The sequence below is a fragment of the Hemicordylus capensis genome, chromosome 5, assembly GCF_027244095.1.
Source record: "Hemicordylus capensis ecotype Gifberg chromosome 5, rHemCap1.1.pri, whole genome shotgun sequence".
Taxonomy (NCBI): domain Eukaryota; kingdom Metazoa; phylum Chordata; class Lepidosauria; order Squamata; family Cordylidae; genus Hemicordylus; species Hemicordylus capensis.
The window spans coordinates 158,050,681-158,074,334 of NC_069661.1; the positions used below are offsets into that span (position 1 = coordinate 158,050,681).

The 23,654-nt window shown below is 42.0% G+C and overlaps 1 protein-coding gene across 6 annotated transcripts in view; it reads left to right on the forward strand.

Moving 5' to 3' along the window:
- The window catches only part of TAFA5 (TAFA chemokine like family member 5), a 501,003-nt gene that overhangs the window by 409,041 nt on the left and 68,308 nt on the right, over positions 1-23,654 (forward strand). For 5 of the 6 annotated variants that reach the window (XM_053253372.1, XM_053253375.1, XM_053253376.1 and 2 more), the window contains one exon: positions 2,299-3,678. The exons of the other annotated variant lie outside the window; for it this stretch is intronic. In XM_053253372.1, the coding sequence (XP_053109347.1) occupies positions 2,299-2,433 (135 nt within the window). In that variant the 3' untranslated portion in view covers positions 2,434-3,678. Of the gene's footprint in view, positions 1-2,298; positions 3,679-23,654 lie in introns of those variants that run through there. 6 annotated transcript variants of the gene reach the window in all.

Consider the following 23,654-nt stretch of genomic DNA (forward strand, 5'->3'; position numbering starts at 1 on the left):
CAAACCATCACAGCTTCCAGCCCCCGATTCAGGACATCCACCACCTCCCTAGGATCCGGTGACAAGGAGAGATAGAGCTGAGTGTCATCCGCATATTGCTAACAACTGAGTCCAAGTCCCCGGATGACCTATCCCAGTGGTTTCATGTAGATGTTGAACACCATGGGGGACAAAACCAGACCCTGCAGGACCCCGCTGACCAATAGCCACATAGCCAAGCAATAGTCTCCCAGCACCACCTTCTGGACCCTCCCTCTAACAAAGGACCAGAGCTACTCCAAAGAAGTACCTCTGATTCCCATACTCAAGAGGTGTATCCAGAAGGATACCATGGTCGATGGTATCATACACCGCTGAGAGGTCCAGCAGAACCAACAGGGATGCACTCCCCCTGTCTAGTTTCCAGTGTAGGTCATCCACTAGAGCAACCTTGACAGCTCTTGTGAATCTTGGGCTGTGTGCAGCCTGAGCATACATACAACCACAGTGCCAGGATAAAGATTGGATTCACGCCCTTAACCCTGGTGAAAGGCTGAGGTAAAAATTCAGGTTGGATGGGATGGCAGCACCAGGGTCTGGCTCAATCCTGATGCTGCATGTGAGCAGCCCAACCCAGGCTGGGCTGCCCTAGCCTGGGTTAGGCTGCTCATGTTAATAGGCTCCATATGTATGTGTGTTCAGCAGCAACAGCAGAACAGGCACACAGTGGCTGCTGTCTTATAGGTACCTATTCAGAAGTTTCTTTTTGTTTAAATAACTTGCTTTTCCTTTTCTTGATTCCTGTGAAACTGCATTAACTAAAAAGCCAGCAACTGTGTAGAACTAGAGCATTTTTAATGTTTATCCCTTACTCTTAAATCCAACTAGGTAGAGCACCTGAGAGGACAGACACTGTTGGCAAGCACCTCTCTATTCCTGTCAATATTATGTTTCTTCCAAATATTGTATATGCTGTCATTAATAAATATGTGGGGTGTTTTTTTTGGGGGGGGGGTTGTCACAGGAGATGGAATTGTTATGGACAGCACTCAGTTTTAGGTGTCTGATCGTATATTGGCTAAAGGGCCTGAGCAGAGCCATTTTCACCCAGGAAAAGCCGTGTGTGTGTGTGTGTGTGTGTGTGTGTGTGTGTGTGTGTGTGTGTGTTTTGCAGCCTTGGTGTGAGACTCTGTTTTTGCTGAGAACAGCACCTGTTGTTGTGCACTCTGCAGTAAAAACAAGACCAAGCATGAGACCATCAGCACTTGACTTCTTGTCTTGAATTGGGAGGTGGGAAAGCGAGAGCGAAACCCTTTAACTAAGGCTTGAAACAGTGTGTTGGGGCAGAAGTGAAAAGATCTGGAGTGGATACAATTGTGGCGTGGAAACATCTAGGATGGAGAAGTCACCTTTGAAAGCTTTTTAGCAAGCCCTCTGCCAGAGAGAGTGCTTTATTCTGAGGCTTGCCTTTTACATTTGTTGTTACTATTGTCTTTTTGCAACTGAAGACCTCAGCTCAAGTGTGTGCCTTGACTTTATGTCAATGATTGTGCTCTGCTTTTGTTACTCTGTTTGTTATTAGCAATAAAAGAGATATTGGGAGGGGGAGAGTCCCTCTTTTTCATTTGTTTGGGCTATCCTTGGCCTAACTCAGCCAAGGGTCCACTTTGCTGGGTGAGAGGCCCAGCTGGAATAAAGTATATATTCCCAGTAGACACACACCTCTCCATCTTAGTGGTGTCATATACATGACAAGTTGGCAACCACGAAAAGACTTCCCTTCTCTCTTTGTTGCTTTTTTTTTTTTTTAGTCAGCTCAGATATCATGGGTGGAGAGAAATTCCTAGTACCTCATTTTTCAAGGTGAGAAATGGAGAGAGATTTCCCCACCTTTGCAGAAGAAAAATGCCTGCATTACTGTATTTAAAAACAGAAGGAAGAGATAAGCCCTTCTGGTAAGTCTTCCAAGGCACAGACAAGCCTTGAACAAAAAGTTAATGTACCACAGGCATAGAAAGAAGCCTGTTGTTGAGAAGTTTTTTCAGTTTTTGCAGTAGCAATCATGGCTGATGTACCTAACACACAGCTTTTCTAAGCTTTTAAAACTGATTGTGACTGCCATTCCACATGGATTGGTTTTTTGGACTTTGACTGACTTGATTCCTGGACTTGATCATTTTTGCTCTGTATGGACTTTGCATGGAGTGAAAGGAATGGCTGAAAACTACCCTAGAGGGGTGTCTAGCTTGGCATTTTTATCCCTACCAAGTTCTCCAAAGACCACTTTTGATTGACTTATACCCTTTTATGGATTTGCAGACTCGGCTATGGAGAAGGATGAGTCTCCACAGCTCTGGCTGTGACAGAGACCCCATGGATGCAGCAAAGGCAGCTTTTTTGGGTGGGGGGAGTTCTACAATTCCAGCTTGTGTTCATCTACAAGGCCATTTATGAAAGAACCGGGAAGATATGGAGGAGATGACCGAGCTGTGTCTTTGCCAAAATGGCCTAGCGAGTTTTTAACTGACGATGGGAGAAAGCAGCTGGGAAAGGCCACAGAGGGAGCTAAGCAGCAAGCTACAGCCTCAGAAGAAAACAGAAGCCCTACCTAACCAATACAAAGAAACATGAGAAGATTAAACACCTTCCCTGTAGATAAGGAAGAAGGTGAAAAAGAATGAACAAAGTTTTCTTTTCTCAGAAAACTAACATCTTGGCCTTTTACAACAGGGAAAAATATAAATGGAGGATTGACAATCATTACACATGAACAGGTTAAATGTTAAAATTATCTGGGGGTGGTATTTCAAGAATCTGGGAAGAAAACCACTCAAATTGGAAGAGCATCAGCAATTCTCAAATTCCACAGATGGCAAGGAGGGAGGTTTATTCCAGTGCTAACTATACCCTTTTGGAGCGGGTCCAAGCTAGGTTCTTTAGAGCATTATTTCTGACCCCTAAATGTATTTCTAATGCCATTCTGAGACTAGAATCAGCTGTCATCTTCATAGAGGCCAGAGCTTGATATTTAATATTAATAACCTGAGTAAGAGTCAATGTAACTCCCTCTGGCCTTCTTCCCTAACTATTATCAGATAGGCACTGTTTGAACTGGTGGGAGAACTGTGCAAGGAAACTCCGTACCTATGGTCTTTCACCAGAAGCAATCCTCTCTGTGCCAAAGAATTGATTAAACAAAGGATCTGAGATATTGAGTTTCAGAATGATCAGTCAAGGACATCTAGGGCATTTTGCTTGCTTAGCGGTGCTCCAAGAGCTTACCCAGTAGATTATCTATTCTTCCTTACCTCTCTAAACATAGATGGGCCTTCTTGAGGGCACATATGATTGTCCTCCCTTCAGAACTATTAACTGGTAGATACAGGAGAATTTTGATTGAGCAGAGATATTACCCCTGTGACTCTGATGAAGTCGAGTCGGTTGTGCATGTGCTCCTGCAGCGTTTGTCTTTTACATAAGACTACTTGACCCTTGCCAGGATGAATTTTATGTTAAATATTTCCTAGTAGAAACAAATTCATCAGTACACATGGTTGCAAAATTCTGTTCTGCAATACGAGTTCGATGTACTTTGCTCAGTGATAATTAGAACCAATGTACAGATATAGATGTGTTCAATTGTACAATTGTTTTAGGTGTTTTGGTATGGTCAAAGACTGAAATAAAGACTGACTTATATGTAGTGTATACATATTTTGATAACTAATTGGTCTTTCATTAGTTTACAGTTAAATAAAGGAAAAAGAAAACTAATTTAATTGGCAGTTGTGAACCTGCCTAGCAGTACCAGAGTACCAAAAAGAGAGATGGCTTTTGCCTGATGATTTATTCTAAGGAATTGGATTTGTCTGTTGTATGAACATAACTCAATGCACCTTAGTTTAGAAACATGTCCTAAGCCTTCACGACATTTGAGTTTCTATAAGGAATACTAGGCCTGTAATGTAGTTTTACTACAGGGTCTACTTTGCTGGGTGAGAGGCCCAGCTGGAATAAAGTATACGTTCCCAGGAGGCACACACCTCTCCCCATCAGGGGGTGTCATATATATGACATAATTACTGAACTACATTTCTCAGCGCGCAATATGATTAAAGAACATAAGGTCATGCACATGACCTTACATGGCTGCTGGGAGGGTGGGCGGAGGAAAGGCAGGAAAGCACCTACCTTTCCCCAAGGTGATCTAGCACCATTCCAAGCTGTACAGCTTGCTCACCCACTCAACAGGCACTGCCATCAGCCGCGCGGCTGCCTGGAGGCTGGGAAAATGAGTCATGGCCTCCAGGAATCCCACAATGCACTGTGCAATTGCCCTGGGGGGGGATCCTGGAGGATTCCCCCAGGAATTGGGCACCTTAGACACACAATTCAGTGTATGCTTAGGTTGTGTGCAGCCCAAGCATACACACAACCCCGATGCTGGCAGCCTAACCCAGACTTAGCTGCCCTAGATTGTGTCAGGCTGCTTGTGAGAATAGGTTTTATATATGCTGCACTATTAGCACATATACATGAACATACACACCAGGAATATTTTAACTAAATGTTCTCTTCAAAACACACCTGGCAGAGAGATAATGAGAGAACAGAACTGATTCACGGAACAGAGTTTTAATTAGTTAAAGAATGTAACCGCTAAGGAACAGAAGAGGGTTTTCCCCCCCTGTGCTCTTTTAACTGATGATGGGTGTGTATGCCAAAATGATTTTATTGATGTATACCAACTTCTATTTTTGTGCAATAAAGAGTCTTTTGAAGAGAACTGAAGTTTTAATATGTACATTGCATCACTGATGTATCAACTTAACTAAATGGGTTTTAAAACAAAATCAATTCATACTCAAGTTTTTATGTGTATTACATAAATTTAGGGATGGGTGAGCACTTCCATTAACTTAGAAATGGTCCAAGATGTCTCCCTAAATTCAGATCACAAATAATTTGTTTGAACTAATCCAGGGCCCAGAAAAATTACCCAACTCTCAGCCTTTTAATTTCCCACTATTTAATGTAATGGTGCAATGTAGTGAAAAGGAAAACTCCACAAAGCCTAGACTGGGAGGGGCTCCCACATGACTTCTAGATTAGTAGGTACTGGAAAGGATTTCAAATAAACAACTCTAGCAAAAGCAACACACACACACACCCCTCGAGCAACCCAAGACAAACACAATTTCACAAAGTCACAATAATATTGGGATAGATGGTCGATGGGATGAGGACACATCAGAAGAAAACTGAACTTCTCATGATGTGATGTAGCAGTGGATTTGGGAGTAAATAAGCCAATGTCATTGCCATCGATCAGGTCAGAGAGAGCAAGGTCCAGAGAGACTACTGGTGAGGTGGCAGTGGAGTGGTATGACTGTGCCACCTCTTCCAGTCTGCTGCTTCAGACCACACCACCTGGTCTTTTTGGTTGGCCAGCCTTGGAGACATATTTTTGAAGCACAATATAATGAGATTTTCTTTGCTCTGTCAAGCCAGAGGTAAATCTTGTCCAGGACTATCTGTAGCAGTGACCAACCAGAAGACTTTGTGAAGCAGGGCACAATCATTCCTAGCATGTAATATTCTTCTGTACAAAGGATATTTTTCTTGAAGCTTTTCAAACCACAAAATTTCTATCTGATTGACCACAATTTGATCTCCATGTAGTCAGTTAAGCACTTTAACTTTTCAATTTCATGTTCCCCAGATTTCTCTCGCCTTTACTGCTTTCTATTAGCCTTGTATTTTTCTTAGCAATTGTAATAACATTCATTGCATTATTATTGGATGGGAAATATAATCCACTGTTGTATTTGTTGTACTACAGAAGAATACAGGTTGTTTCATTTTAAGCATGAGTATTTTGTTCACCATTGCAAATGTTAGCAAATTAATACCATTCATACTGCATATGGTAATGGTATTCTAAAATATTCTAATAAGTCTTTCTTCTGTCACATTTTATTTTTGTTTGTGTTTGAAGAGATATGAACGCTAAATACAGAAATGTCTAAAATTGTAATAAGATAAAAATAAACAATAAAAAATAAAAATAGACAGATAAAAAGATAAAAATAGATAAAAACCAGATAAAAATAGACATACAAATGCCTATAAATGGTAAAACTCTGATAAAATCCCTGCAAGGTCAAGAAAAGTTACTTACAAGTGGTCTTGTTTTAAAGGGTTACATACTGGACTCAGAACCATAAATTTACCATAAATTTAGGATGGACCAAGATTAGTTGAAGAATTTCAACCTCATTCTTTATAAAAAGATTTATCTCCTTCTTCTCTATCTCATTTGTCTTGACAACAGATGTTGAAAGTAATGGAAGGACCATGGCAGCTGCTAACCTAAATACAGAAGACTGTGTTCAGAAGTTGTGCTATTTATGTGAAGTCACAACTAAGATAACATTTTCATAATATAGGTTTTCAAAATAATCTGCTTTTTGCCCATTAACAGACTTCAAGCAACGTTTTTGTTTACACAGACAAGATAATTAAAGGATTGTCCTCTTCCCACCACAGATGCTTTAAAAGCATGTCTACAGAAATGTTCTCAGTATAATACATTAGCGGTTCTATTTCATTCTTGATTCATTAAATCAGCACATTCCCAAAATATACTATAGTGAATTAAAATCAATTTTCCACTCTGTCTTTTGAGATTGGAGAAATCTACACTTTATACATGGAAAAGCCACTCTAAGTTTGTAAATTATCTATTATTTTACAGGTGCAATCAATAAAATAATATTCAAGGCATACCTAATATGCTAGAAAATATCAATCTGGCAAAACATTTTTAAAATATGTTTAAAAACATGTTTTGCTCTTGATCCCAACCTGGCTCTGTTTATGTTCTTCTAAGTTTCATTCTGAATTGATTTTTGGATCTTTTGAATTTTTGAAGGTTTCTGTCTTAGTTCCAATGCTATAGTTAGATAAACAAAAAACTTCCTGTAAAATTTAAAGCTCTTTACTGGAAATGAGAAATATACAACTCAGCTGCAGTAAATCACTGACATCCTGTCAATTGAAGTGTGCATGTAAGAAGTGTGCACAGGTATGCAACAGCACCCCTCGCTTTGTCCTCCTGCATTTGTGCTGCTAAGCAAGAGGGCTAAGCACCCTGCACTCTGGTAGTGCTTAGTGTAGAATCCAAGGGAAAGAGTTGTGGTGTGCAAGGACAAGGCGGTGGAGTAGAATCAGAAATAGTCATCGTTTAATTAAATAGGTATTATGTACAGAGAGATGTGCAAATTGTTTTTCACTGCTCTTGCTGCTTGTTAGCCCCACCTCTGTTCTGGGACTGGAATACACATATCTGAAACCCCATTCAAAAGCTGGCCTGGATCAAGGAATGGATTAACCAAAAACACTACATCCCTCTTTTCCACCCAAATAAAAGACGAGTCCCATCAAAATACTGACAGAATTAAGAACACAAAACTATACATATAAAACAAGAACACAGATCAAAAGATTCATGACCAGCTACTGCTATGTAGTACAATCCTGCAAGTAGCTTGGAGCTTGGCGATTAATTTTTTGCGGGTAATGCGAATGACACTGCTCAGGATCACACAGGGCTGCAGACACTGGTGGATCAGGAGAGCTGGATGGGGTGACATTGTCACTCGGTATGGAGTCGTCGTCATCTGAGCTTCTGTTCTTTACTGGTTTGAAGTGAGATACATTTCTTGTGACTTTGTGATTACCCCGCTGGGCTGTGATCATACCTTTTCTCTGCATTATTTTATATAACACCTTTTTTTTCAAGGCCAAAGGTTATGGTTTTCAAGGCCAAAGGTTTTTCACTAGAACCATGTCACCCACTTTCAATGGTAGTACAGTGGCTTACCTGCATCGGTCAGTGTACTGCTTCATCACACTCTTTGTGTGTTCATCATGTTGACGTAAAACACTGTCCTGACATGGACTGTCAAGCTGAGGCAGTTTTGACCAAACTTTTCTGCCAAACATAAGGGGAGCTGGTGCCTCACTGGTAGAGCAGTGGGGAGTGGACCTGTTGCTGCAGAAGAAAGGAAATAATTCTTGTTTCAGATTGGCACCCTCTGCTGTGGCAATCTGGAAAACCTTCTTGAGTGTCCTCATGAACCTCTGAACTTCCCCATTGACCTGTGGCTAGAAACTGAGGGTTTAATACTGGCTGCACAAGAACAGGCACTAAGAACAAATGCAATAAGAGCAAAAGTCGAAAAGTCAACAACAAATAGCAAGTGCCACCTTTGTAAAGAAGCAGATGAAACAGTGGACCACCTAATCAGCTATTGTCAAAAGATTGCACAGACTGACTGCAAACAAAGGCATGACCAGGTAGCAGGGATGATACACTGGAACAGCCGCAAAAAATACAAGCTACCTGTAGCCAAAAATTGGTGGGACCATAAAATTGAAAAAGTTGAAGAAAATGAAGATGTAAAAATATTATGGGACTTCCGACTACAAACAGACAAACATCTGCCACACAATACACCAGATATAACTGTAGTTGAGAAGAAAGAAAAACAAGTCAAAATAATCGACATAGCAATACCAGGGGATAGCAGAATAGAAGAAAAAGAAATAGAAAAAATCACCAAACACAAAATCTACAACTTGAAATTGAAAGGCTGTTGCAGAAAAAGACCAAAATAATCCCAGTGGTCATTGGCGCCCTGGGTGCAGTTCCAAAAGACCTTGAAGAGCACCTCAACACCATAGGGGCCACAGAAATCACCATCAGCCAGTTACAAAAAGCAGCTTTACTGGGAACAGCCTATATTCTGTGACAATATCTATAACAACAGCAGCAACATTGACAATAAAATTCAGCCATCCTAGGTCCTTGGGAAGGACTCTATGTCTGGATAAAACAAACCAGTCAATAACACCTGTCTGACTGTGTAAACAAGAGAATAATAATAATAAATACCATCACTGACAATGAGCACACCTAGGAGTCCATTTAGTACTTCACAAATTGTATTCTGAAATATTTCTTTAGCAGAAGAAATGCCAAATTTGAAGCATTTGTAGCAGCGAAGGCCCACATGAGTTGAAAATGTCATGATATATCTGTAATCAAGGTGGAGTTTAAGTTGATTACCATCAACTTAAAGGCAGTGAGATCAAGCTTCGAGAAAAATTTGGTTCCATTAAGATCAGCAATGATGTCATCCACAGTGGGAGTAGTAATATGTTTCTCCTGCTCGATGGCTCAACTGGGGAGGTGCATGTCCACATATATATTGATTTTGCCCAGCTGTTTAGGTTTTTTAGCAACATCGGGGGGGAGACCCCAGATGTTTTTCAGCAACATCGGGGGGGGGGCATCCATGCTCTCAATGATATCAAATTCCTCCAAGTGTCTCAACTCTTCTTCAAGCAGTTTCCTAATATGGAAAGGAATATGGCTATGTTGCAGGGCAACTGGTTGAACTGTTTCATCAATGTGAAGTTTTATTGCTTTCTTTTCAACTTTCTTATGCCTTGAAACATGTTCTCATATTGGTGGAGGTTTAAAAGACACGGATCAAGGAGTATAATCTGGTGATGAATCCCAGGGCATTGGCCGTGTCATCGGTGTTCAAGTCATCACCACTAGGTGCAACATACATGGGATGTATAACAGATGTGTCCTGGAAGGTGGAAGGTGCCTGGAACATGCCACACAGAGGCAAAGGAGTTTTATAGGGGTAGACTTCCATGGTTGAGTGTGCCAGCAGCGGTTTCTGAGGAAGTGCATCATAGTCACACTTGGCCATCACATTTATAGCTTATTTATTTTTATTTATTTTACACATTGTTATATCACCCAAAACCTATGTCTCTGGGTGGTTTACAACAAGATAAAAACAACATTAAAACATTAGTTAAAAACAAAAACAAGAAATTTAAAACACAACAATTTAAAATTTGTAAAACAATATTCTAAAACAACATTAAAAGAAAAAAAACAGTATCAGTTAAAAGCTTGGGTGAACAGATGTGTCTTTAAAGACTTTTTAAAAGTTGTCAGAGATGGGGAGGCTCTTATTTCACTAGGGAGCGCATTCCAAAGCTTCGGGGCAGCAATGGAGAAGGCCCGTCCCTGAGTAGCCACCAGACGAGCCGGTGGCAAATGTGAGGTAGACACAAGGAATTTTTGACAGTACAAGGCTGTTTTGACTTGAACCATAATGCTTTTTGTTTACAAATGAAGAAAAATATTCTACACAGTTACATGTGTTTTCTTCTATACTACCTGTTTACTTCAGTACCTCTGGTGCTCCTTAAACTGTTGCTTGGATAAATCCTGTAGTCGCTCATGGCTGATAGAAGAACTGTTTTGATTTTTCTCCTGGCTTCTAAGGCTAGAAGGGAAGAGGAAAGTGGCAAATAGAAGGCTTTATTGCAAATCTCTATTCCCCTGTGAATACAAGAAAAAAATATTTTGTTTTTATATGACATGCCTTTCCTTTTACCAGTTTCTGATATTACTGATATTATGTCATGTGCAGACATAATATCTCTCATATTCTACATTGGGGTACACATAAACTGTTCGACACTGAACCGGTTCGGTGGCTTGATAGCTAAACAAACTGGGGTCACACATCCATGGAAGCCAGAACAGTGCTGCCTTCATATAGACAGCTTGCTAAAAGAGGCATCAAACATGCTTGGGCAGGCAATGGGCTGCATGGGGGGCGGGTAGTGGTGGTGCCAGCATGCGCAACAGGGATAAGACTGGGTCTCATGATCCATGAGACCTGGTTTCATGCAGTGAGTAAGAAGAGTGGGCTAAGCAAAGAGGAAGCCCTGGGCAGCCGAATTGGCCACGCACACGATTGCCGAGATGGAGCCAGCGGGGGCTGGGGGGAGCGGGGGCCGCGCGTCCCCCGGAAGCCCCAGTATGCCCTGTGCAAGCATGCAGGGCATACTGTGGAGACCCCCAGAGCCGGGAGGTGGCTTTTCGCCTCCCGCTTGGGGGTCTACTCATGAGTAGCCGCAGCGCGGAGCCATGTCACAGCTACTCATGAGCAGATAGCCTGGGTTTGCAGAGCGCTCGCTCCTCAAACCCGGGCTAAGGGGCGGGCTACAGGAGCGGGTTAGCCACTCCAGAACCACCAAGCTCGGCTGTGAGCCTGGTGGTTCTGATGATCAGCAAAAATTGGGCTAGCAGAGGCTAGCCCGATTTTTGCTGATTATCAGAATAGCCCCACAGTCTATCTTGCCACCTCCCAATGCCAGCCCTTAGAGCTTCCCAGGACCCCTTCCGTTTTACTTGTAAAGGGGAATCTTCACTGGGTTTCCTTTTACAAGCATAGCTACTCAAACCACCAAACTGGTTTGGTCAAACACACTGGAGCAGTCAGTCGGTTCGACCAAACTGGTTCAGCAACATGCGGTTCAATTTTAATTCAATCTGAATTAAAACCAAACCAAATTTTTTAAGAACATAAGAACAGCCCTGCTGGATCAGGCCTGAGGCCTGTCAAGATCAGTATCCTCTTTCACATAATGGCCCACCTGATGCCTCTGGGGAGCCCACAGGCAAGCGGTGAGGGAATGCCCTCTCTCCTGTTGTTGCTCCCCTGCAACTGGTATTGAGAGGCATCATGCCTCTGAGGCTGGAGGTGGCCCACAGCCACTAGACATTGAGAGACCTGTCCTCTATGAATTTATCCAAACCTCTTTTAAAACCATCCAAGCTGGTGACCATCACCACATCCCATGGTAACAGATTTCCATAGATTAATTGTGCACTGTGTGAAGATGTACTTCCTCTTGTCGGTCCTCAGTTTCCCAACCTTCAGTTCATAGGGTAACCTCTGGTTCTAGTGTTCTGAGAAAGGGGGGGGGGAATCTCTCTGTCCACCCTCTTCACTCCATGCATAGTTTTATGCACCTTGATTATGTCTTCCCTTAGTTGCCTCTTTTCCAAGGTAAAGAGCCCCAGATGCTGTAGCCTTGGCTCATAGGGAAGGTACTCCAGGCCCCTGATCATCTTGGTTGCACTCTTCTGCACCTGTTCCAGTTCTACAATATCTCTCTTGGGACAGGGTGAGCAAAGCTGTATGGGGTACTCTAGATGTGGCCACACCATAGATTTGTATAAGGGCATTATAATATCAGCATTTTTATTTTCTATCCCCTTCCTAATGATTCCTAGCATGGAATTAGCCTTTTGCACAGCTGCCATACACTGAGTTGACACTTTCAATGAGCTGTCCACCACGACCCCAAGATTTCTCCCCTGGTCAGTCACCAACAGCTCAGATCCCATTAGTGTAAATGTGAAGTTGGGTTTTTTTGCATCATTTTTTGCATCATTTTGTATCATATGCATCATTTTACACTTGCTTACATGGAACCACATTTGCCATTTTATCACCCACTCCTCCAATTTGGAGAGATCTTTTTGCAGCTACTCACAATCTGTTGTGGATTTCACTACCCTAAATAGTTTTGTATCATCTGCAAATTTGGCCACTTCACTGCTTATTCCAACTTCTAGATCATTTCTGAACAAGTTAAAGAGCACTGTTCTCAGTACTGATCCCTGGGGGACCCCACTTCCTACTTCCCACCATTGTGAAAACTGTCCATTTATTCCTGCCCTCTATTTTCTGCCCTTCAACCAGTTACCAATCCACACATAAACCTGTCTCCTTATCCCATGACTGCTAAGTTTGCTCAAGAGGTTTTGGTGGGGAACTTTGTCAAAGGTTTTCTGGAAGTCCAAGTATACTATGTCAACCGGTTCACCATTATCCACATGCTTGTTGACACTCTCAAAGAACTCCAAAAGTTTAGTGAAGCAAGACCTGCCCTTGGAGAAGCCAAGCTGGTTCTCCTTCAGCAAGGCCTTTTCTTCTATATGTATAACAATTTTATCCTTAAGTATGCTTCCCATCAATTTACCTGGCACCAAAGTTAAGCTGACTAGCCTGTAATTTCCCAGGCCCCCCTGGATCCCTTTTTGAAAATCAGAATTACATTGGCTACTTTCCAGTCCTCTACAATCAGTCCAGAGACTGATTGTAGCGACAAGTTGCATATTTTTGCTAGGAGATCAGCAATTTTACATTTGAGTTCCTTCAGAACTCTTGAGTGGATCAGCAATTTTACATTTGAGTTCCTTCAGAACACTTGGGTGGATGTCATCTAGCCTTGGTGATTTGTTTATTTTTAGTTTTTCAAGACAGTTTAGAACAGAGATTCTCAACGTTTGGTCCCCAGATGTTACTGGACTTCAACTCCTGTAATCCTCACCCTCAGGGCCCTTTAGTTGCAGATTATGGGAGCTGAAGTCCAACATCTGGGGACCCAACATTGAGAATCCCTGGTTTAGCATATCTTTCCCTGTCAACTCACTGGCCCAGTTCTTCGGCTGCTAAACCTGAAAAGCTCAATTTTGGAGAGGGTATATGGTCAGTATCCTCTGCTGTGAAGACAGAGACAAAGAACTCATTCTCTGCAATTTCCTTATCCTCCTTAATAATCCCTTTCACACCCTCATCATCTAAGGAGCCAACAGCCTCCCTGGCAGGTTTTCTACTTCTGATATATTTTAAGAAGTTTTTGTTATTCCCCTTGACACTCCTAGCTATATATTCCTCAAACTCTCTTTTTGCATCCCTTATTGTCTCCTTGCATTTCTTTTGCCAGAGTTTATGTCACTTACTGTTCTCTTCATATGGGCAGGACCTCCATTTTCTGAAGGAAGTTGCCATCTCTGATCGGTTCCGCAACTAACTGTTCTAAGGCACAGTCATTTAGCACATCTAGAAATTTGGCCTCTCTGTCATTACCTGAATGTGAATTTACCCAGTCTATGGGTGGGCAGTTGATGTCACCCATTATTACTGCCTGTCTCTCTTTGATGTCTCTCTTATTTGCTTCTCCAACTCCAGTTCATTCTCAGAGCTTTGATCCAGAAGGCAATAGCACCATAGTAACACATTTCCTTTTACTCCTTTTAATGTTACCCATAATGATTCTGTGGAGGACTCTGGTCCACCTATGTTTTCTAGCTTATTGAAATCTATCCCTTCTTTGATATACAATCCTATTCCTCCCCCAATCTGCCCCTTCTTGTCCCTTCTGTAGAGTTTATATCCAGGAATAATCGTGTCCCACTGGTTCTCAGCATTCCACCAGGTTTCCATTACACCCACTATATCTATGTTTTCATTAGTAACCAAGTACTCCAGTTCATCCATCTTGGCTCAGAGGCTTCTGGCATTGCTATATCATCACCTATATGCTGAGTCCCTCACCTGGTGTTGATGTGTGCTATCCCCTTTACCATCATTTGACCTATTTGGCAAGCTGCCATGTGTTTCCTTCTGCACAACTCCTGGCTGTACTCTGTCCCCTTCTGGTTAATCCAAAACATGTGAACCCTCACACCTTAGCAGATTTTGTGGCCAAAGCAGATCCCACCCAGGTCCTGCCGGCAATCCCCCAGGCATCATTTTAAAAGCTGCTCTACGACCTTCTTGATTTTAAGCGCCACCAATCTGGTTCCATCTTGGTTCAAGTGGAGCCTGTTCCTTTTGTACATGCTTCTCTTTCCCCAAAATGTATCCCAGTGCCTAACAAATCTAAACTCCTCCTCTCAGCACCACTTTCTCATCCACACATTTAGACTAATGTCCTCTCTAATTTTTTTCATTTGTGTGCGGAATTAGTTTTGTTGTGGGTGGCAGTATCAAGGCAGTGTGTGTGCACACGCATTCAGAGTGGGGCCTTCCTGATTCAGCCTGAGCAGGATCTAAAATTTACTGAGTGGACATAAAAAAACTTGTGAGTGTGCACACGTTTTCACGCCTTAGAGGGAACACTGATTGAGACCCCTCAGCTCTACGTGTCTCGCTGTCCCTGCACGTGGATCAGGTAGCACTTCAGAGATGCTACCTTGAGAGTCCTGGACTTCAGTATGCTACCTAGCAGCCTAAATTTTGCTTTCAGGACCTCCTAACTGCATTTCCCAACATCATTGGTGCCAACATGCACCACAACAGCTGACTCCTCGCCAGCACTGCCTAACAGCCTACCTAGATGCAGTGTGATGTCCGCAACCTTTGCACTAGGCAGGCATGTCACTGTGCAGTCTACATGCGGGTCACAGACCTATCTCTCTATGCACCTAATGATCGAATCCTCCACTACTAGGAGGCCCCAACCCCCCAGAGGAGTATCCTCTGTCCGAGAGGATATGGGTGCATCATCCAAGGAAGGGGTTCCTGCTAACGGAGTGTTTCCCTCTTCCTCAGACTGATGTCCTCCTTCCCTGACACCTTCACTCTCCATGACAGCAGAAATGCTGTCTGCCTGGGAATGGGATGCTTCTGTGTCATTCCTGAGGGTCTCATCCACACTCCTCTCTGCCTCCCTAAGCTTCTACAGGTCAGGCACCTTGGCTCCAAGGGAATCAACCTGTTCCCTGAGAGCCAGGAGCTCTTTGCACCGAGCGCACACCGAGAACTTCTGCCCCTTGGGCATATAGTCATACATGTGACACTCTGTGTATTACACTGAGAAACACCCCCTCCCCTGCTGGCATTCTACATTCATAACTCATTTTATTGTCTATTCAGAGTATATAGGACTTGTTGATTTGAAGCTATGTACTGAGTGCAGTTGGCAGCTAATTAAAGGTTATTTGCTATGTCCGCCAAGAAAATTACAAAAGCTGGGTATCATTAACCTTATTCTTGCTCTTGGTGTCACCTCTGTGATGCAGGGGGACCTCTTGTGTGCCTCCCCACAGGATTCTAATACCAATCTCCCACTAAACTCCTTCTAAACACCTTCAATATCTGTCTGCAAACTCCTGTTCACAAAGTTCCTGGGAGTAAAGCTCCTCTGGTCTAAGCCTTGTATTCAAGATCAGAAGGCAAACTGACTCTCCTCAGGAATGTGACCCCTCCTGCAGGCTGAGGCACTCATCTGGTATGAATCTCCCACCCAGACTACTTCTGCCAAGCACACAAGCACTTCCAGCCAGCCAGAAATCAAATCCTAAAAAATTACCAGCCCTAATAAACTTATATTCTCCTCGCCCTTTAGTTTTCTTTATGATTTATTTATTTTTAATTTAATTTAATTTAATTTAATTTCCTTGCTGTGTTCCCTTGCTTGATATATTTTTAAGGAGAGAAATACAGGCTCGTTACTTCCTCCTTCTTCAAGATCAGAAGGCAAACAGACTCTTCTCAGGAATGTGATCCTTCCCATAGCTAAGGCACTCACCTGGAATGATTTTTTTTTGGTTCATGAACACCCTTACTGTACACCTGTTGCTACACTTTGTTTGAACTATTTCAGTTAAAATAAGGTTTTCCCCCCCTCATAAAACTAATATCAAATGGATGGAAAGAAACTAAAGCCGTGAGACCTTAAATACAAACCTGCCTATATCTGACATATGGAGCTATCACTAGATTGTTCCATCTCAGCACCCCATAATGTATGGCTTACATTAATTTGGTTCTAGAAGTATTTGGAGGGCCAGTTTGCATTTATGGGATGCTCTATATATATCTTGCAGACATCTGCCTGGTGTTACCACTTCTCTATGAAGTATTACATTTAAGAAGACGTATTGGTGTTTAGTGTTTCATTGTTTTATTACTTCTTGACAAGGGCCTACTGTGGGAGGAAGTGGAGTAAATTGGTACATGTTAGGATGAGAGTATATAAAGCACATTGTTGCCTTTGTCTTCCCTGCTTCCTCCTCCTCCACCACCACCACTTCCTTCTCCTCCCGCCTCCGCTGCCTGTCCTCTGCCGACTCCTGGATGAGCTGGCAGTTCAATTATTTTTCTCTCATGTGCAAGTGAAAGAAGAAGCAACCTGTCCACCTTATTGCTGGCAAGAGCCAACAGGGAATGTTGAGGAGCACACACATGCCACTCACCATTCTGAGTCAGCTCTTGCCAGCAAGAGGGTGGATAATTTGCTACTTCTCTTGCTCATGCAAGAGAAAAGATAGCCAATCTGCCTGCTTGCTGGCAGGCAGTGGAGGCAGAAGGAGGTGACAAGGCAGGGGCGGTGCAGAGGGGCTGGAGTCTCTCCAAAATACTGGAGTATCACACACAACCATTTCCTACACTCTCACAAAGAACAAATTTTTAGCATGCATATACTGCGTATTGAGCACAATTAGTCAAGGGGAAAAAGCTGATTAAAGCCACTGACTGTATGAATGGCACTGTATTGAATTTGCTCTAAATCCCTCCCACATATTAACTCCGCCCCACTCTAAGGGTAGCAAAGCAGGAGTAAATCACTGGGAAACCTCTTGCAGAGTACAGTAGGGAGGTGTGAACAGGTTCAATGTTCGACGCATTTGACGTCAAACCTGTTCGTTTCAAAGGTTCAGGATCGAACTGAACCATCCCTGTTCAGCCCGCCCCGGACTGAACACCCCTGACTGTTGGGGGGTTTGCGGACCATACACACACACACACACATACACACACCTTACCCCCTTCGGGGGTTGTTGGAGGAGGCGGGGGGGTCCGTGGAGGTTCCCTCTCCAACCTGCCAGCCTTCCCTACAGCCCAAACTGGCTCATTCAGCCGGCTCTTTAGCCCTTTCAGGCCTTCCCCCTCTGGTGCAGCAGCCATTTTGGAGGCCAATTGCAGGCACGGCAGCCTCCAAAATGGCCACCACGCCAGTGGGGGAAGTCCCAAACAGGCCGAAGAGCCAGCCGAACGGGCCAGTTTGGGCTGTAAGGAAGGACGGTAGGGGGAGGGGGAACCTCCACTGACACCCCCCCACACACTGCCTCCAAGAAAACCCCAAAGGGAATAAGGTTAAAAAAAATTTTTAAGGTCCACCAACCCCCCCAGACTGAACCAAACTGAGGGGATTCGAAGGGGTGCCGGACCGAACTGGCTCAGTCTGGTTCAAGTACAGATCAGACTTGAACCAAACCATGCCAGCTGGTTCTGTGCACACCCCTGGAGTACGGTGCATAGAGAATTGATGATATGTCATCTGTTTTCCCCTTCTGGTCTAAGTGTTGACTGATGAGATTCCAGGAAGGAGAGACTGCTCTCTCTTATTACATGACAAACATACTGCTCTCTCTTATCACATGACAAACAGCAGTTGTTACATCTCCAGTGAGGCTGAATTTTTTTTCTCCATTTAAGTATGTCTTCCTATAGAATTATTATCCTTTGACTTCATTCTGCAGCTGTACATTAAGTAGAATACAAATTATTAAAGTAGAATACAAACACATGGGAGGGAAATATGGAATAGAAAACCTGCTGCTCGCATGGTAAACAGAGTTTCTGTTCCCAAGGTTAGGTGATCAAAGACAGTGTCTCACACTGCTTATTATCCAAAAAATAATACATACCTAAGAAGACAGCAATGCAGTTTTGTCTCTAGCCATATCTCTTTCATGAGGTTTCCAAAATGTTATTTCCCCTGGAAGATAAATAGTACCACTGTCTTTAAGCAATTATGCATTCATGTGTATAAATAAGTAACAAGGAAATAATAAGCTGTCTGATAAAAAGAAAAGAAATCTTCAGTCATGGGCTTCTGCAAGCCATGGTTCTAAATAACAGACTTCTGCATTACCAAGAGGTTTGTGCATCAGATATTCCTACTGTAACATTAAGTTGCCATGACGGCTGCCTTTTTGTTACTATTTTATCTATGTTGTTTAATTAACTCATTCTGTGAGGACAGCAGAAAAGGTAGCTAGCTGATGATGCTTTCTTTTCAGCTAAGAAGAGCAGGTGAAATAATGTATGTGTAGTCATGGCTTTTGGATTTCTACTTTGTATGTCAGTGATATTGCCTTTCATTCTCAAAGACACAATCCAGATATAATTAACCAAGTGTTTCTGTAGAAGATGTTTTTTTTAAAAAAATTCATCTATAGGGAGGAGATATTTCCCTAGCAATAAACCTAAGCCTAGCTCTTTATCCCACATTATAGCATACAAATATTACTGTACACAGGCTGTAGACAAATGTCTTTTCTGAGATGGAGACAAAAAGTCATTATATTGGCATTTTGAAAATATGCAGATTCTCCAGCTTGTGGGCTGTTGGAGCTCTGTGCTGGGTGCCCTGGCCCATTTTAAAAGAAAAACATAATCCTTTGACATTGCTAGCCTTTAGCAGGGGTGAAGTATAATATTTTTTGTGCAATATTCTCTTTGGGAATATTTGGCTATTTAAAACACCACATATTAGTATAATATCACAATGACTAAAAGTTTAATAGGTAGATTAAACAACTAAAGCTTCAGGTGTATGTGTGTGTGTTTGTGTATACGCTTGTAATTTGTTCAGTGGGTCTACATAAAAGAGTACACATTTTCTTTTCAATTTATTTTGGTTCTGGTGTGTAACTGTAAGATTTAATAAATCAAATAATATAATAGGGACTTATTTCCTTCTTAAAATGAGAGAATACCAAGAAATCTGTTCTTGGCATTATAACTTTATAATTTGTGTTGTGTATTGTGAGTTGATAGAGTGCCTTGTATCATGATTGTATTTCATTCCATATCTATGGCAGTAACAGGTGGAGCACTGTCACTAGACTTCCTGTGCTGAGTTGTGGGTTCCACCAAGACAGAGATTTGTGTGCAGAAAGAGTGTGCAGACCTGTGTGTGCAGACCTCGGAGCTCCTAGAAAAGCACAAATCAGGCAAAAGAGTCAGGAATTTATGATGGCCCCAAACAGAAACAAGGTACTAGAATATTACAAAGATATGATGGCTAATTCACTTTTGTAGAGAATCAACTCAATTCAACCACTGAAGCTTATTTGGATGTTGGGAGATCCAAATTGGGAGACATCCAAACGAATCTGAATCAAAGCAAATGTGGCCATATCAGGCTGAAGCACCTTGGAACTGATGTGTCACACTGTGACTTTTTTTCTGTTTATTTTTACTTGAAATATTGTTAGATTTTCAGCCAAGCGGGGTGGGAATTATCTTCCATATTTAAAAAATATACATACATCTTTAGCTGGCCAATGACTTTGACCTGTTTGTCTGTTTCCTTTCAAACACAGAGTGTTGAAGCAGAGACATCGTAAGAATATATCAAACTGTGTCTGCTGTTCAAAATGCCCTTCTGAGAGTTACTGTCTCACTGAGCAATAGTATTTGAAAGGAGTTGTGGAGAGAGTTACAGCTTGTCAGTGCTTTGCTCATCTTTTTTGTACATACAGATCTTTCCTTAACCTCTTTATTATGCATTTCAAGTTGACCTTTCCTAAAATCTGTATTTGTTAGTACCCATTAGTGCTAGTGCCTGTCCTTCGAGTAACATATTCTATCTTCCCCCTCTTACTCCTGAAAAAATGATTTCCAAAAATCTGTTTTTCCATTTTACTGTCTCTTGCCTTTGTTTGTGACTTTGAGACTGAGATGGTGTTTGAAGTACACTACTGTGTATATAATACAGACTATTAATTCTTAATCATAGAGGCTGGTCTCACAAACAGCCAAGACTGGGCTAGGGCTGCTAAGCCCAGGCTTTGGCTGCCCATGGGAACCGCCCATGGAAACAGAGAGTAGGAATAACTGGACAGTTTTCACAATGGAGGCAGGTAGAAAGTGGGGTCCCCCAGGGATCAGTACTGGGACTAGTTGCTCTTTAACTTGTTCATAAACGATCTTGAAGTTGGGGTGACCAGCGAAGTGGCCAAATTTGCAGAAGACACTAAATTATTTTGAGTAGTGAAATCCACAACAGACTGTGAGGAACTCCAAAAAGATCTCTCCAAACAATGGGAGTGGGCAATAAAATGGCAAATGTTGTTCAATGTAAGCAAGTGTAAAGAGATGCACATTGGGGCAAAAACCACCAACTTCTCATATATTTTTATTTTATTTATTTATTTATCAGATTTGTACACCACCCCAAACTATGTCTCTGGGCAGTTGACAATAGCATAAAACAAGTTTAAAACATATACAAAAAACTTAAAACAATTTAACAATTTAAAAATAAACCAGAGATTAAAACCTTAAAAAATTAGGAAGCTGAGAAAGCTTGGGCAAAAAGATGGGTTTTCAGGTGTTTTTTGAAAATTGCCAGAGATGGAGAAGATTGTATCTCAGCAGGAAGTGCATTCCACAATCTTGGAGCAGTGACCGAAGGCCCGTCTCTGTGTAGCCACCAAACTAGTTGGCGGTAACTGGAGATGGACCTCCTCAGATTACCTCAGTGGGCAGTGGGGCTTGTAGTGAAGAAGATGCTGTCTTAAATACTCAGGGCCTAAACCGTTTAGGGCTTTATAAGTTATAACTAGCATATATAACTATAAGTTATATACAGTGGACCCCCGACTTACGAACTACTCGACATCCGATGTTTTCGACTTATGAACGACAAAAATGGCTGCACGCTTATGAATTTTTCGAGCTACGAACGGAAACCATTGGCGGTTTAGATGCGGTTTCCTCGACTTACGAATTTTTAGATGCGGCTTACTCAACTTACGAATTTTTTCAGACCTCCGTGGGTGCGCTTTTCGACTTACGAAATTTTTGACCTACGAATGTGCATTCGAAACGGATTAACTTCGTAAGTCGAGGGACCACTGTATGCTGATGGGATCTGAGCTGTAGGACTGGCCAGGAGTTTGTAGTGGACAGTTCATTGAAAGTGTCATCTCAGTGTATGGCAGCTGTGAAAAGGCTAATTCCATGCTAGAAATCATTAGGAAGGATATTGAAAATAAACATGCTAATATTATAATGCCCTTATACAAATTTATGGTGCGGCCACATCTAGAGTACCCCGTACAGCTTTGGTCACCATATCTTAAGAAGGATATATTGTAGAACAGGAAGAGGTACAGAAGAGGGCATCCAAGATGATCAGGGGTCTGGAGCACCTTCCTTATGAGGCTAGGCTACAGCATCTGGGGTTCTTTACCTTGGAAAAGAGGCAACTAAGGGGAGACATGATCAAGGTGTATAAAATTATGCATGGAGTGGAGAGGGTGGACAAAGAGAATTTTTGCTCCCTCTCTCACAACACTAGAACCAGGGGTCATCCCATAAAACTAAAGATTGAGAAATTTAGGACTGACAAGAGGAAGTACTGAGAAACTTAAGTATGTAGTACACCGCTCTGCGTTCCTTGGAGCGTGATATAATTAATAATAATAATAATAATAATAATAATAATAATAATAATAATACTACACTGGAACATCTGCAGAAAATACAAGCTACCTGTAGCCAAAAATTGGTGGGACCATCAAATTGAAAAAGTGGTAGAAAATGAAGATGTAAAAATATTATGGGACTTCCGACTACAAACAGACAAACATCTGCCACACAATACACCAGATATAACTGTAGTCGAGAAGAAAGAAAAACAAGTTAAAATAATCGACATAGCAATACCAGGGGATAGCAGAATAGAAGAAAAAGAAATAGAAAAAAATCACCAAATACAAAGATCTACAAATTGAAATTGAAAGGCTGTAGCAGAAAAAGACCAAAATAATCCCAGTGGTAATTGGCGCCCTGGGCGCAGTTCCAAAAGACCTTGAAGAGCACCTCAACACCATAGGGGCCACAGAAATCACCATCAGCCAATTACAACAAGCAGCTTTACTGGGAACAGCCTATATTCTGTGACGATATCTATAACAACTGACAATAAAATTCAGCCATCCCAGGTCCTTGGGAAGGACTCGATGTCTGGATAAAACAAACCAGTCAATAACACCTGTCTGACTGTGTAAACAAGAGATAATAATAATAGATTAAGAAGCAGATGAAACAGTGGACCACCTAATCAGCTGTTGTCAAAAGATCGCACAAACTGACTACAAACAAAGGCATGACAAGGAAGCAGGGATGATACACTGGAACATCTGCAAAAGATACAAGCTACCTGTAGCCAAAAATTGGTGGGACAATAAAATTGAAAAAGCGGTAGAAAATGAAAATGCAAAAATATTATGGGACTTCTGACTACAAACAGACAAACATCTGCCACACAATACACCAGATATAACTGTAGTCAAGAAGAAAGAAAAACAAGTTAAAATAATCCACATAGCAATACCAGGTGATAGCAGAATAGAAGAAAAAGAAATAGAAAAAATCACAAAATACAATGATCTACAAATTCAAAAGGAACGGCTGTGGCAAAAGAAGACCAAAATAATCCCAGTGGTAATTGGCACCCTGGGTGCAATTCCAAAACACCCTGAAGAGCATCTCAACACCATAGGGGGCACAGAAATCACCATCAGCCAATTACAAAAAGCAGCTTTACTGGGAACAGCCTATATTCTGCAACGATATCTATAATAATAATAATAACAACAGCAACAACATTGACAATAAAATTCAGCCATCCTTGGTCCTTGGGAAGGACTTGATGTCTGGATAAAACAAACCAGTCAATAACACCTGTCTGACTGTGTAAACAACAACAACAACAATCCCCCAGTGAGGCACTACCTTGGTGTGGTTGTGGGGCTTGTGTGCTCTGAGGAAGGTGAGAGCTATGCCAGTGGTCCAACCATACTGGACAGGTCTCACCAGAGGAGGCAGGCGAAGAGTGCCTCTCCCATCAACAATATGGTGAGACATAACTTTAATAAATTTGTTCTGGATCGGTCATGCCCGGGTCAACAAGGA